Source organism: Pholis gunnellus (assembly GCF_910591455.1).
Source record: "Pholis gunnellus genome assembly, chromosome: 5".
Classification (NCBI taxonomy): Eukaryota; Metazoa; Chordata; class Actinopteri; order Perciformes; family Pholidae; genus Pholis; species Pholis gunnellus.
The window spans coordinates 20,899,094-20,913,559 of NC_136531.1; the positions used below are offsets into that span (position 1 = coordinate 20,899,094).

The 14,466-nt window shown below is 40.1% G+C and overlaps 1 protein-coding gene and 1 long non-coding RNA gene across 2 annotated transcripts; both read right to left on the reverse strand.

The window, feature by feature from the left end:
- Positions 1–994: 994 nt before the first annotated feature.
- On the reverse strand, positions 995–10,645 carry ift56 (intraflagellar transport 56). Its single transcript, XM_079160031.1, has 18 exons — positions 10,436–10,645; positions 10,223–10,357; positions 9,637–9,729; positions 9,320–9,434; positions 8,537–8,586; positions 8,016–8,161; positions 6,568–6,739; positions 6,115–6,189; positions 5,901–6,003; positions 5,426–5,481; positions 4,736–4,789; positions 4,451–4,514; positions 4,271–4,359; positions 4,005–4,088; positions 3,830–3,899; positions 2,896–3,002; positions 1,759–1,892; positions 995–1,488 (listed from the first exon to the last, which is right to left on the reverse strand). The coding sequence occupies exons 1-18, from the start codon at positions 10,436–10,438 to the stop codon at positions 1,374–1,376; spliced, it is 1,665 nt and encodes a 554-aa protein (XP_079016157.1). The 5' UTR covers positions 10,439–10,645; the 3' UTR covers positions 995–1,373.
- A 1,003-nt stretch (positions 10,646–11,648) lies between these two features.
- LOC306695941 lies at positions 11,649–14,381 on the reverse strand. Its single transcript, XR_013767092.1, has 5 exons — positions 14,315–14,381; positions 13,406–13,605; positions 12,841–12,926; positions 12,112–12,202; positions 11,649–11,791 (listed from the first exon to the last, which is right to left on the reverse strand). It is a non-coding gene; the product is annotated as an uncharacterized lncRNA (long non-coding RNA).
- Positions 14,382–14,466: the final 85 nt, after the last annotated feature.

Here is a 14,466-nt window from a genome sequence, read left to right on the forward strand (position 1 = left end):
GCCAGGTGGTTGGCTGTCTCAGTTAACCCGCCCAACACAGCTGATTTAAGAAGAGGCTCTATACTCACCACCTGTTGATATTCAGTAAAGGCCCTGCTCCTTATTACAATAAACTGTGAAACCATTGAAATCTGACATTGATGAATGTATGTTATGTACGTCTTTGGTAGAAACCACGTCTGGATTAACCTGTTAGAAAGCCTCAGGGCCAAATTTAGTTTTGGGCCCCCATACCGCCCCCTGTTCAATTCAGCCAGTCCTGTTGAATTGCAAAATGTGCAATTGAAAGATCACTTCACAGATTGTATGCATGATGATCAGTTTAATCATGAGGAGTACAGCTCCCCTTAGTGTGAAACAATGCAAGTCCAAAACTAGTGTTATAACGTGTGTATATCTATGCATATATGCATAGATATACACAAACACAATTGACCACACAGATGCTCTCTCTTAAACAGAGAGAAAAAGATGCATTTACAAATTAAACCACCTTAATGTGAACAAAATGTCTTCTGTGGCTCTGGAGGAAAATAACCCTGATGGTGTCTTTAGGGTCGGGTTGGCCTTGAGAACTATTTTGATGTAAAACTACTTGAAAGGCAAGGGCATTAAAACAAAAAGGTAAGGTTAATTGATTAGGCTTTTGAGTTGCATGATGGGAACTGTAGGATCCAGTATTTTTGAATCTTAATTTAAACTGCAGACTACAATTTAGGCCTTCTCTGCCTCAGCTGCTTTTATTGTATTCTTGTTTTAAACGGTCTCTCACAAAACCCTTAAAGGAAGGGGAATACAAAATCAATAGAGAACTCCTTAAATCATGTTATAGTAACAGGAAAAGGTACATTTCATGCACCAATGTATATTAAAGAAAACTGCAACTTTGATGCCATTGACAAATACGTCACAAAGGGAATAAATCAAAATGTTTTTCCCAGAGAGTTACTTATTAAATAATACTTTTGTTAGTTTATTCAACATCAAAATCTTTCTTTAGCTCTTGATAATCCGAATAATTCATTTTTGCCATGCGCTCGTTTCTTTTTTTCCCCTTTTCTCTGCAGTATTTGCTCATATCTTGTTTCTTAAGCATAACTGTACACGATTTCATACAAATCGATCACTGACAAAACCGCAAAACCCATTTACGAAAGTCACATTTTAATACAAATATATAAAGAATTGCAATTCAAAACGTACATCTTTTCACAACAGTGTGGCAGAGATAATAGTTCCATATTTTTTCATGGGGCATAGATATCATTCATACAATTCAATCAAGTGAAATAACCAAATGCACTATGACTGCTGACGTCTGCATAATGTCGCTACTCTTGGTGTAGTGAGCTGAAGTTCAGTACCCAATGCTTTCACGAGAGGAGAACTTTGTGGTCCTTTGCCCACTTCTTCAGAACTCGGATGATGTATTCAACCTGGGGGTTTCCTGAATTTCGTAGCAGAGACAACACCTCTTTAAGAGTCTCCCTAGAAAAACAAACATTAAATGTGAGGAAACGAGATCCGATCAAGAATGCGCCATCTCTCATATTTCTGTTCTGTTATTTAGACATCACACCCATCCACTCGAACAGACCACAAACGTTTAATATGTCAGTCCAGATGTTATTCGCTTTCACTGGGTAATGACAGAGATCTCTTTCACACAATGTTTTGCAACAACAACGAAAACAACTCGAAAAAAATGTTAAATATGTAATAATAAAATTATTGCAGAAGAAAAAGAGACAAACATACCAAGACTCCTTGTTTGCCAGTACGAGCTGGAAGATGCCGACACAAGCCCCTCTCTTGCCCTCCCAGTAGTTGGATCCTGGGTCCAGTTTCTCCAGCGCATCGAACGCTTTAGCTGCATAGTAGAACTGACCCATCTGAAACAACAAGCTGTGGTCGTCAGCACTAGTATGCAAAAACAAATGACTTTCCAGGCACAAGTTGTACCCCCTATTCATCAGATGAAGTTCATCCAGGACAAAACATGTTTGTGACGCCTGCTTACGCTTTTGGTTACATTTAAAAAATATGGTGGGAAAGCTGAGGACATTTTGGTGTGCGACACCTTTAACAACATAAGGACAGCTGAGCTAAACTGTGCTGATGAAAGCCAATAGAGCAGAGCAGATAGAAAATGAAATGAGCAATTTACCTCCATTTAAGGTGACATTTGGAGATCAAGATTGCATTTACAATTGAAATATACGAGTTCTAGAAATTTTTGTCGATTGACAGAAAACTAACCGGCAACTATTTTGTAAATGTATCGATTGTTTAGAGTCCCTTCTTCTCAAGCAAAATAATTATGCTGCCAGCTCCTTAAAAATAGAATATTCTGCTTTTCTCAATTTAATATCACTAGGAACTTCCTAGTAGGAAGTGACCCTTTGGTTTCAGACTGTTGGTAGGACACAACAACACCATGGGCTCTGGGAAATTGTGATGGAAATAATCAGCAAATTAACCAATAATACAAACAATCATTAGTTGCAGCACTATACATAAATTCAAAGGAAAACAGCAACTAAACATTCATACTAGGGCTGCAACTAAAGAACCAAAAATATGTATTAATCTGTTAAAATGTGAAAAAAGTCAATCACAATTTCCAAGAACCTAATGTTCTTCAAATGACTTCTTTTGTCTGAAGAGTCCAAAGCTGAAAGATATAAAACTGGAGCTGGAACTGGAGAGTGTTTGGCATTTTCGCTTGAAATATGACAATTAAATATGAAAGATACAATTGATTATCAAAATTGGGAGCATAAATTGACCAATTCTTCCAGCAATAATTCCTTAATTTACGCAAATTGACAATAAATTTATGAATTCACTTTTAAGTGGTCACCCCGAGAGGCAGATAACGGAGGATGGAGTCACCTTGTAGCAGTCGTTGGCAATGAGCTGCAGCAGACTGAAGGAATCGGAGGAAGTGCCCATCTTCAGATAAAGCTCCCAGGCAAGCCGACCTCTCTGGGTCATTATGTCTGACAAGAAGGAGATAAGTGTTCAATCATCCATCAGTCACAGGCAGCTTCAGCAACTTTTATAGATTCAGATTTGTAAAATGTGAAACGCCTGTGGGCGGGTTTTATTGATGTGGATTAAGCCAAGAAGGGGAGAAATATCTTTGAATGGAGATATCTTCTTCTTTGAGCTGCTGAGGTGCAAGAGTGAACCGAAGTTCTTTAAAAACCTACGGCTAGAAATCTGGCACTGATGTTTGACTCAGCCTCAGTGAACAACTACACAGGCTTCCTCAGTCTCGCTTTCTCCAACTTCAGATCTGTGGGAGCAGTCTTCATGCTTTCATGTCATCGGGTGTAGACTGTGACTGTAACTTGGTTCAAGTCTAATAACAAAAAGCCTCTGCTTCGTGCAGGTGGCGCTTACTACTTGGAGACTGGATGATATTGCTCCAGTTATGATATAAAGTATGCAACATGTCTACTCCCAGCCTTCTCGCTGAACAAACACCTCACCAGCAGTCTGGCATTGTGACCCAGTATTCTCACGCTGGCGGACTGTTGCATTGACGATTCATTTCCATTATCAACCCACATTTAATAAATAACCTATGAATCCCTCTGAACCAAAGCTTAGCCTGAGAACTGTTCAGAGTTGAAAAACTGGACGTATGCTCTGATTTCTCAGATATTTCATTCTTTTGAGGTTTGTTTACCGTTCCGTTTCAATTTTAAATGTATGTTAAGTTGACAGACTTGTGTATGGATTGTGCTACAGGAATGAATTTGCCTTGCAGAAAGATTTTTGTAATTAAATACACTATCAACAGTACGACTACTATACATACAGCACCGTGCCAGCCAGCTGAGGTAAACATAGTCATTCTTGATCTTTTCATTCTGAATCAGCAGAAAAACCTGAAAGAAACATTAAAATGAGTCCAAAACAATAGTCAGCCACTCATCAGAATTGATCAAAGTCTGTAGATAGCAGTTGTGTAGATGTGTGACGAAGCAAAGTACCTCTTTTGCTTCTTCATAGTTGCCGAGGGCTGCTTTAGCCTGAGCATAGTTGAAGTTGAACGTGTCATCACTATAGAAGTAACCCTGCAAATAAAAAGCACAATAATGCCGACAGAAAAAGGTGAAGTGTTCACATGTCCAATAAAAAGTGGATACAAAAGCGCTTGTCACCCCGTGTGTGGGAGTGTTTTTATAGTCTCCCACTGATACCACTCTTCACCAGAATACATCATTTTAATGTGTGCCTTGTACTGAGCAACACTAACCTTGACTGAGTTTAGATATATGAGAACATCTTCAAACTTTCTCAAGAGGAAGAAGCAGGAGGCCATGCATTGTCTGCCAGGAATAGTGTCTGCAAGTGAGAAATCGGTTACACACACACACACACATCCTCACAGGGTTGCTTTAAAAGCTCATATTGATCAAATTTCTATTCGATGTACCACATTCGCTGGCCGAGCCTCCGACCAACTGAAAGAACTGCTGAGCAATTTTCAGGTAATCCCTCTGAAAGAGAAAAGCACAACAACAAACATTGTCTCTCAGACTACCTCTTATAACATTTGTGTGTGTGTGTGTGTGTGTGTGTGTGTGTGTGTGTGTGTGTGTGTGTGTGTGTGTGTGTGTGTGTGTGTGTGTGTGTGTGTGTGTGTGTGTGTGTGTGTGTGTGTGTGTGTGTGTGTGTGTGTGTGTGTGTGTGTGACTATTTATTGCACAGAAATACTCACAGATCCAATTTCTTGTCCCAGCGACGCATTTACCACTCCTTTCAAAATATACTCCTGAGAAAATAAATGATCAAGTAAAATATCTTTGTATGATGTCTTGTCTAGTCCCTTTATGGAGAAAGAATTGAAAGAATTAAAAAAAGGTAGAAAGGCAACACCGATTATCTTGACACTTTAAAAGCGATAATTCCCTTGTGGATAATATACAAGTTATTAAACATGGAGTTTATCAATCCTTTGATCTATTTTTTCATTGCTGCTTCAGATCCCATCAAAATCCACTTCAACAAGTGAAAAAAACATAAAAGAGATACAATACACTCTATCAGTGTCACAGGTTTTCAGATCCAGGCGACATTGAGGGGCTTTTGAAGATAAAACATCGGTCACATAAAAGAAAAAGGCTCCTCAGGAACTCTTAAGTGGCGAAAATATAAATATATATTACATTTTTTCATTAAGATATTTATTAGCTTCATCTAATCTGGCTTGATTCTGGTTTTCAGTGTAACTTATAAAAACCCTTGAAAGCAAAATACTCAGTATTAGTTACGTTTGAGGCTAAATAAAGCTGCTGTTGTATTCTTCATGTTAGAGGGAAATTGAGCAGATCTGGAGTCTCTTATTGAGACCAAATAGTTACATTGTGCAACACCACATTAAAAACCCAATGTCCCTTTGAATCATCACCTGAGGGGTTGTGGGCACCAAATCTTGAATGAGGTTGTACGCTTCCTGGACATCATCTGGAAGTATACAATGGAGCATGGGAATCACTGAGCGAGGGTTTTACACTTAAAACAAGTCTACATTTGATTAACAGCAGCATCACAAAGGGACGATGCATTTACTTAACATGCCGCATGATAAATCTGACGGTGGGAGGATTTAATAATCCCCTACCTTTTCTTTAACACCCAACTTATTTCAGACAATATTAAATAAAGCAAAGCATGACATAAAAGAGTGTGATACCATTGTATTATTTCTAGATCACTTAAAGCTGATTAGAGAGTAGTGTGATCAGTGTTCTTGTGTAGTAATCTTATCCTTGATCAGTATAGGTGAAAGATTCATTCTAATGTAGGAGTATTTGATACATTTCAGTAGAAGTATTGTCCTTGTTTTGCTTGTTCCAGAAAACTGCAATGCCATGGCTAAACACCTTGTCTGAGATAGTAGATGACCAGGTTGAGTCTGGCCTCGGGGATCACATCGATCAGAGGAGGCAGCACCTGCAACGCCCCCTCCCCACCACGAAACACCACCTGCAGTACACACGGGAGAGATTCAGCGTGTGGAAAAGTAGCACGTCGGTCTCTAGTGCACGCACGCACACATGCCTACACGCTCACAGTTAGAGCTGGTGAAGAGCTTACCAGGTTGTGTCGGATAAGCTCCTTAGCGAACTCAAAGGAGCAGGAAGAGATGTCGATTAGGTTCTTTAACTCAGCCTAAGAGGGAGCGAGAGCACACATACGTCAAACCTACCACCGCTTACTCCCCCCAAAGAAATGACAAGGACAAGCTACAATGATGACAAATAAATTAAATGTAAAAAAATGCATAAATACTTAAAATATCTTTAATTAGTTCCGTCTAAAAGTTACAGTACAGTGCTTTTGATTTAATTTTAAATATTTTCCTTTGTATTATTTGTTGGATTTTTAACATATGCACGGTGATAAAACCACAAACATGTATGGAGGTTTTAAAATTAAAATGCAGTAAGATAAATATTAATTTCTTGTGTGTATGAAAATGTGAAAAGACATCATATGAAGACCAACAAAAATGTCAGACAAGATATGCGGCAATTACACCCCGAGTACCTCAGCTGCCTTGCCGTTGTAGAGTCTGAAGTGGTTGCAGGCCTTCAGGTTGAGGGCGATAGTGGAGTCCGGCATGCTCTGCAGGTACACAGCCAACACCTCCTGGGACACATCATAGTAGTCCAGCTTGTAGTAACACAGAGCCACGTAAACCTTCAGAGCGAGGAAATCTCTGAAAGACAAGATGCAATGTGGGTGTGATTTTTTTACAGTAACAATATGGTGTTTAGAACAGGACATTTTGCAATTGTTACCCATGTCATGAAGTTAATCCCTCACTGTTATCTCATGTTGCTTGACATGATAGTCTGTATTGTGACAACCCCTCCTTTCCTCTCGGGGTCTGTGTCCCGTTTACATGTTGATCATCAGCTGGTGAGCCTCACCTGAGCCTGGTGTTGTTCCAGGTATAAAAGCTCAACACCTAAACATGGACGCTCTCTTCCTTGGCTGACATGGCTACTGTTCAGTTTTGTTTGCTTCAGATATTTTCCCACATGCTGACATCACTGATTACTGACCCTCCATGTTTGTTTAGTTTATGTTAGCCTTTAAATAAATGTGCTTATACCAGTCTGGTCTCCCATTTATGTTGCAGCCTTTGAGCCGGGCTGCAACAGAATGCCGATTTAATTTAATTATTACTTAAAATCAGATAGGAAAACAAAGATTTCATTCCAATTCATGACAGAGATTTGACGGCATGGACTCAAATGTGATCCGTGTTCAGTATGAGGTTTGTATCTAACGGGAGTCTGCAGTGTAGTCCGGACTGCTCTCAACAAGTGCTCCTCCTCTGCGCTGGTGTTTGTATCTCGAGCAGTGATCCATCATTTATAATAATTGTATTCATTTAAGAGTGTGTACCTGTTTTCCCATGTGGGTCAAAGAGGGCCAGAGTTCACTTAAAACCTACCTGTGGTTCATACTCAACATGGCATTTCAGCAAACGACAGATCTTATTATTGTAGATTACAACAAATATCTGTATAAATCAACATCATTTCAGAAAAATTGACACAAACAAGCTTTGAAAAGGAATGGATTGTACAATGCAAATGACAGCACATTTTTGCATGGCGCAATTTTTATATTTTTGCTTTTTTCTGTTAGCATTTGGAAGAAGTAGCAGTGAGGCTCATTTGCATTCCATCAGATGCACCCTGGCCTACAGATGCCATGAATAGATCCCTGAGAAGTGGCACACTCAATGTCTTTCATTTTCTCACCCGCGCTACTTCAGAGACAGTATATCAGTGGAAGAGGAAGCTAGCTCAGCAGGCCAGCTGCACTGACACTTGAATTATCTCGATGGTTCCACAAGGCGTGATGCTCAAATTAACAACTCGCACCTGTCAAGGTGGCGCTGGGATGGTACATGCACCCAAGTGCAGCAGGACTATGAAAGTAATTCCTGAGAGTAAACGGCAGCAGGGGAGAGCACACACCTGTTCTGCAGTAGAAGACGTTTATAGATGTCGATGGCCTCCTGGTAGTGGGACCGCATGTAGTGGATGGATGCCAGGCTCAGCTGGTCCTCCGTCACATCCTCCAGGTTCTGGTGGAAACCCATCAGCCGCTTCTCATCGTTGAACTAAGACACAATATGCGGACAAAACTGACAATAAACGAACACATTTTATTTATACAGCTATGGCTACAAACTCTTTCTCCATCTCCCTACACTTATATTATGAGAGTAGAGACAAAAAGCACAATGAACAAAGTTAAAGATGAATTTGACTGACATATTGCGATAATAACGCTATAATGAATTATTTTGTGCACGATAATCGTGTTGTGAAAGTCTGATATTGTGACAGTCCTTATTGTATGACATGAATACAGATGTGTTTCTCTCATATCTTAGACATAAACCTGTATTTACAGTGCAGGGTCACTCAGCATTCATTGATTAGTGATCAAAAAGGGAAATTAAACACGTAAAATAATATGGCAGTTTTCCAACCTTATGAGCCAAGTGGAAGAGAAGTCGGTTTTGGAGGGGGGACATTGGCGCTACAGAGAGCAAGAGACACCAAATGTAGTTGTGTGGTTAGACAGCAAACCACATGAAAATAAGAGGCACAATTCATTAACGTCATAACCATAGAAAATAACTGAGGAGTGAATTAATGTGAACTAAAAGTGTACCAACTACCCCAGTTAGCAAAATCTGAAAAAATCTACTTCTTTGTGTTCCTCAAGCTGCAAAAAAAGGTTTTGGCAATAAAAGCTGCTTTACAATAGAAGTAATTACTAGACTTCTTGAATAAAACCTGGAGCACAATTACTGTTTCAGTTGAAGGTTGTCCAAACACACACTATATGGCTAAAAGTATGTGGACACCACTTTGCAAAAAAATGATGGACTTTCATAATTGGTGCCATTGTATTATGTTTTGGTGAGCTACAGAGAACAAATCCAAAATGACACAATATACCAAACTGATACTTCACTGAAATCACATGAATGAACAAACCAACAACTATAGATATTTAGAACCCACAGCATCTTTCCACCAATATGGTCCAATTCAATAGCAAAAATATGCTTCACCATATCTTTTGTCGACTGGTTGGTTGACATAGTGGATATGACTCCCATATGTTGTTCACATTTTGATAATAAATTGATGAGCTCGAGACAATCAAATGCTTCACAATGCCACGGTGTACCGGTGAGCAAGAGGGTTGAATGCAGTGGTTAGAGGAAAGTGCAAAGGAGGACTTCACAAATGTAACAGCTCACCCTTAGATGCAGCCTCCTCGGCCTCTTGATAGAGCCCCAGGAAAAACAGTGCACAGGCCAGAAACACCCACACCTCAGCAGGGCATTCAGGCTTCATGGTCAGAGACTTGTACTCCTGTCACAACATGATAATGAAATATTACACATGTGATCAAACTCTACAGAAAACAGTCTTCTTATGCATTTATCCAACAAGCATTCACAATAATTAGTTATTTAACTACTGCATGTGGTGTACCTCATGCATAATTCTGTGTGAACAAACTACCCGCACTCATTCAGACACACACACACATAAAAAAAAATTTAAAAAATACCTCCATCGCTCTCTTGTAATCACCCAAGTGGAAGGCGCAGTAGCCGATCCAGAGGTCCGCATGCTCCTCTTTCTCGCCAATACTTCTCTGGAACTGGAGATGACACAGCAACAAATCAGCAGCACTCAGTAGTACAGTGCTGTCTGAAGCATCGACGTGGGAGTGACTCTATTTATGAAACTTCAATTCCAGGGCATGACACATAATCTGCAGGAGGCAGTGCAGCTGAAAAATAATTGTTAACCCCTTTATGAAAGAACAGCAATTATTTATTCAGCTAAAAGGGCCCAGTTAAGCCAGTAGTCCCATCTCACTAATTCCCACTCCTGTATGATTAATTACTTGTAACAATAATAATCATGTGACATTTTATTCGCCCTTTTTTTAGGTGTATTTTTCCAACTCTCCCAATTATTCACGTGTTGGTCAGCTGCAGTAAAGCCCACACACAGCTGATACTGATTCAGTTACTTGTGATCTATGAATGCATGTCAGCCCTCTCCCCCTCTAGTGAAGAGCAGCCCTTTACAATTCACGCAAACGCCTCTGCATCCAATGATTGTGTTATTAACCGATGTGGAACTACCTCTAACAGTGTAAACGCCCCCAGGTAGTCTCTCTGTTGCAGGTATTCCGCCAAGGGGGGAGTCTTGCTTTTCTTCTTTTTCTCACTGCTCACCGGTGTCTCTCCCCCAACGGCTGGCTTCACGCGAGAGAGGATCTGCACACAACGTTTGAATTTCTCAAGCTGTCTCAGAAGTTGAAGTTGGTTCAGAAATATGTAGAAACATGAACTCACCATTTCGACCAGTCTCTCTTGAAGACGTAGCTACCCAACTGTAGCTAGGACTTGTTTATCACTAACCTAGGTGACGTCGGGTGCTCCTACCAACGGAAACACAACTTGTTAACGTCAGCCTTTACGCTTGCTAACGTTAGGCTTCTAGCTATCCAACTGTAGCGTCATATATTAAAACTAACGTAAACTAAAGTCTCTTTTACCGCTAACACGGTAGTGATACAATAACAGTTAAGCACCTTTTCCCACTATCTCCAGGAGAATTATGGGTGATCTTATTTTTCCGCTCTCATATTTTCAAATTAAAGGCGCAAGCAAAGGACCCGACAACGTAGTGAGAAAGTTTAACACCTAATCAGGTTGAAGACCACATCATGGTCCTCCTCTGAAAACTTCTGAGCGGGCACAACTCAAGGTTGGAGATGGAATTTGAAGGAAAATATCCGACACTGCAGCCATTTTAGAATAAATCTCTCGAATGACATTTATTGTGAAGTCAAACTGACATTGGGGCTCAACAGGAAACAGCTCGACTCCTGTGTTCAACTTGATTCAGTGGTTTGCTCTTTGTTGCTTAGCAACTGAACGGAGAGAAATGGCTGCTGGAACATATATATGCCAATGTTTTCTTGCACGGCACAGCCTTTAAGTACACCAATCCAACTACATGTATTGGTCACAGCTGCCCCAGTGGCCTAATGGATAAGGCACTAGCCTCCCGAACCAGGGATTGACGAAGTTTAGATTTAGAGTTTCATGATCTGAAGTACGCACGGAGATATTAGCAATTCATATACCAATATATAGTTTATTAGCTGCAATAGACTGCAATATGTGTTAATTACAGTTTACCTCACATGACTCAACAAAAAGTTCACTCTTAATTAGCTGCTCAATAAGGATGAATGCACAACTCTTGCAGCAATTGCTATACTTACTTATAGATCATGTCAGATAATTTAAAATTCTGGTGTAGTTATGACAGATCATGTCTTTTAATGACAGTTATATTTGTACAGCGTCAGTTTGCCTTTTGTATCATCTTGTATTTGTTTTCCAGAGATGACAGGCATAGCACACCATTAATGCTGTAGTATGTGGCATTGCTATGCATGTATAGCTATGAATATAAACATGAAATGAACAGATTTGATATTCCACATGAATCATATGTGCACACTTTATGCAGATGAATGAAACAAGACTGTTTTATGAATAACCAGCCAACTTTATTGATTTCTCAGCTCATAGTGCATTTCTCTTGTGTTGATAGGACCAGATAGCATCCTCACAGTCTGAGGTCTGCGCAGTGGGAGCTGCAGACCAGCCTTCAGGAGCATTCTGGGCTTTAGTACACTGTAGAGAACAAAAGGAAACCGTGAGAAACATTTCATTAATATGCTTTCTGTTTAAATGTTCTTACATTTATCCTCTGACAGCTTCCAAAAATTAACCAGATATAATTTAGTATACAAGATTGTAGGATCTTAAAACTCAAAACGCATTTTCAGCTACCAACAACTCTTCATTCTAAGGCAGGGATTATTTTAACTATTGGGGTTGATTCTCTGCCCGAGAAAAGCTTTATAAATCTCACTTCTTGATTAAAAACTATACAGCAGCCTTTAATGGGAGTCTCAAACATCTGCATTTCCATGTAGTTCTGCACCGCTCACCTCCTCTGGTGTCCGTAGAAGTAGAGATCCGGCATGATTTCTCAGGGGAGCTACCTGGAGATGGCACCCCTCATCCTCCAGAGTGGTGACCCTAGATACACAGACAAGACGGAGTTTTATTTTTCTTCTTCCACAAAACATTTTTACTTTCCGCAACAATGTCAAACAATGAGTCATTGGACAGTAAAAAGGCAAACAGGAGCTGAACTGGAAACATGCTGCCATTTGCTTTGAACAAACAAGGAAACTTATTGCAAAGGTTACAACATTTAGCGCAGCTGGTCTAGTCTGAGGGAAATAAAGCACTTCAGTAGTTAATGTTCAAATGTGGCTCAGGTCACTATCAAACCCCAGTCATGGGACAGCAGTCCTAATGGTGTTAGCGAAAACCCGGCCATATCACTCTGGCACACTTCCGACACCTAAACACAGACGAGATCAGTGCCAGGCTTTAATGGTGTGCTGCATGTTTAGTGCAAAGGAATAAGCGTAACTGCTTAAAGAACAACATTAAAGGGAGAGTAACGTTTGCTGGGCAGTGACCACAGTGCCAATTATGTGATAATAGCAAATGCTAAAGCAGAGTTCAACAATGGCACAAGAGGAAGAGAAAGACAGCAAACTGGCTCAGTGAAAGCTGTTTTATGGGAAAGTTTGTCAACTTCAGCAACCATAAACTAGTCATACCAGACCCCCGTGTACTGAATGTGTGTTTTTCCATTAACAGACCTGTATTCCTGGAGGAGATCCCAGGATTCTCGCCGGCAACAATGGCACTGGCTGTCACCAGGTCGTCATCACGTTATTGTACAAACCTGGAGAGGGAACGACACGAGGAAGTTAAATTACTTGCCACACAAACGTCTGAATAAATCCAGTTTGACCAAGGTCCTGTGATTCGACTGTCCCAAAGTCAAACCTCTTCTGATACATTGAACAGTGTTGGACACTGTTCAATGTATCAGTGCAGCAGGACATAAGACGATTACAAAAACATTTTGAACACCAAGTTTAACTTTTAACAGTGAGCCCACGCAGGGACACAAGCCAGTTTTCAAACAGTACCACCACACCTGATACATTAGTCTGTCAATGACTTCATAAACAGTGATTTTGTTTCATATAAATAATTACATTTTACCTGAACTGTCAGATTAATTTGCAAGGTTGTAAGATGTTTTTAGTATAACAACTTATTACTGCTAACAAATTGATTTTAGTCTGGACAATCAAATGGATGCATTCAAACTTCCCCCAAATCCACAAGAGTATGAATTCTAAAAACTGTACTTACGACGCAAATTGACGTATGGATTTTGCTTTCCATGTATGCAGGAATTAATGAAGAAAAGACTCATGTCATTCTTCCTCTAGTGGACACATCTTGAAGTCCAGGTTGGGTCCTTGCTGGTGGGTTCCAGCTGCAAGGACCCTCAGCACATCCTCCATCTACAGCCCAACCAGACATCGTGTCCACTGAGTTTAGTGGGAGAACTGGAAGAGGGAAGGACAAAAATAAATTAAAAAAACATTACACTTTGCATCAAAAAGACTACAAGAGTACAAACATTCTTGATGGCAAGATCCTAATGTGAGCAATGGTGAACTCTAGAGCAGACACTCCAGGGCCTTTGGTTGAATAAATACACGTCAGTCACTCTTGTTACAATAGACACGTGGCAGAAATGGCAGCACAGAATAGTGAACAGGGTCTCCTCTCAAACTTTTAAAGATACAATGCTTAAATAAAAGACGAGATATCCACCATATGTGTTGCGCAAATCTTCCAATAAGTTAACATGTATTCTATATGGAGACATAGAAAACTAAGATTTTATTTATGTCACTTATTTATAATGGAATATTGAGTGCCATTATTTAAACACGTAAAGATAGGTATTTACCCAGAACAACTTACGGTCATTTTTTTATCTAAACAAATGCCATACGTAAGAGATTTACGAAAACACATATTTTGACCTTCAAACATGTTTAATTTCTTTAATGTCAGTACAGTGCATAGCCCTATGTTAATGACTGTGTCCGTGTACAGACACAGTAGCAACGAGCATGACCGAAGTTGGACTAAAGCAACGTCATATGGTGTCCTTGCACGTTACATCGTAGCTGCAGCATAGTGACGGCTTTACTAACATGTAAGTGAATGTAACAAAGAAAGTGCGGTGTCCGATGTATTTCTCACCACGTGAACACGCCGTATGGAGATCAACGTGTGGAGATCACGATGTCGCGGTCCAAAGGAACGGAGAACGGAAGTGCCGTCGTATTTATAGTGAGATCTACTTCCGCATGAAAGATTGTTAATTCATGCCCTCAGTAATGCCTGCCAGGTAC

Coding starts and splice junctions, on each gene's coding strand:
- ift56 (XM_079160031.1), bottom strand. Junction 6,740..8,015: donor CGTCTTCTACTGCAGAACAG/GTGTGTGCTCTC, acceptor CTTGTCTTTCAG/AGATTTCCTCGCTCTGAAGG. Junction 1,893..2,895: donor TTGCCAACGACTGCTACAAG/GTGACTCCATCC, acceptor TTGTTGTTTCAG/ATGGGTCAGTTCTACTATGC.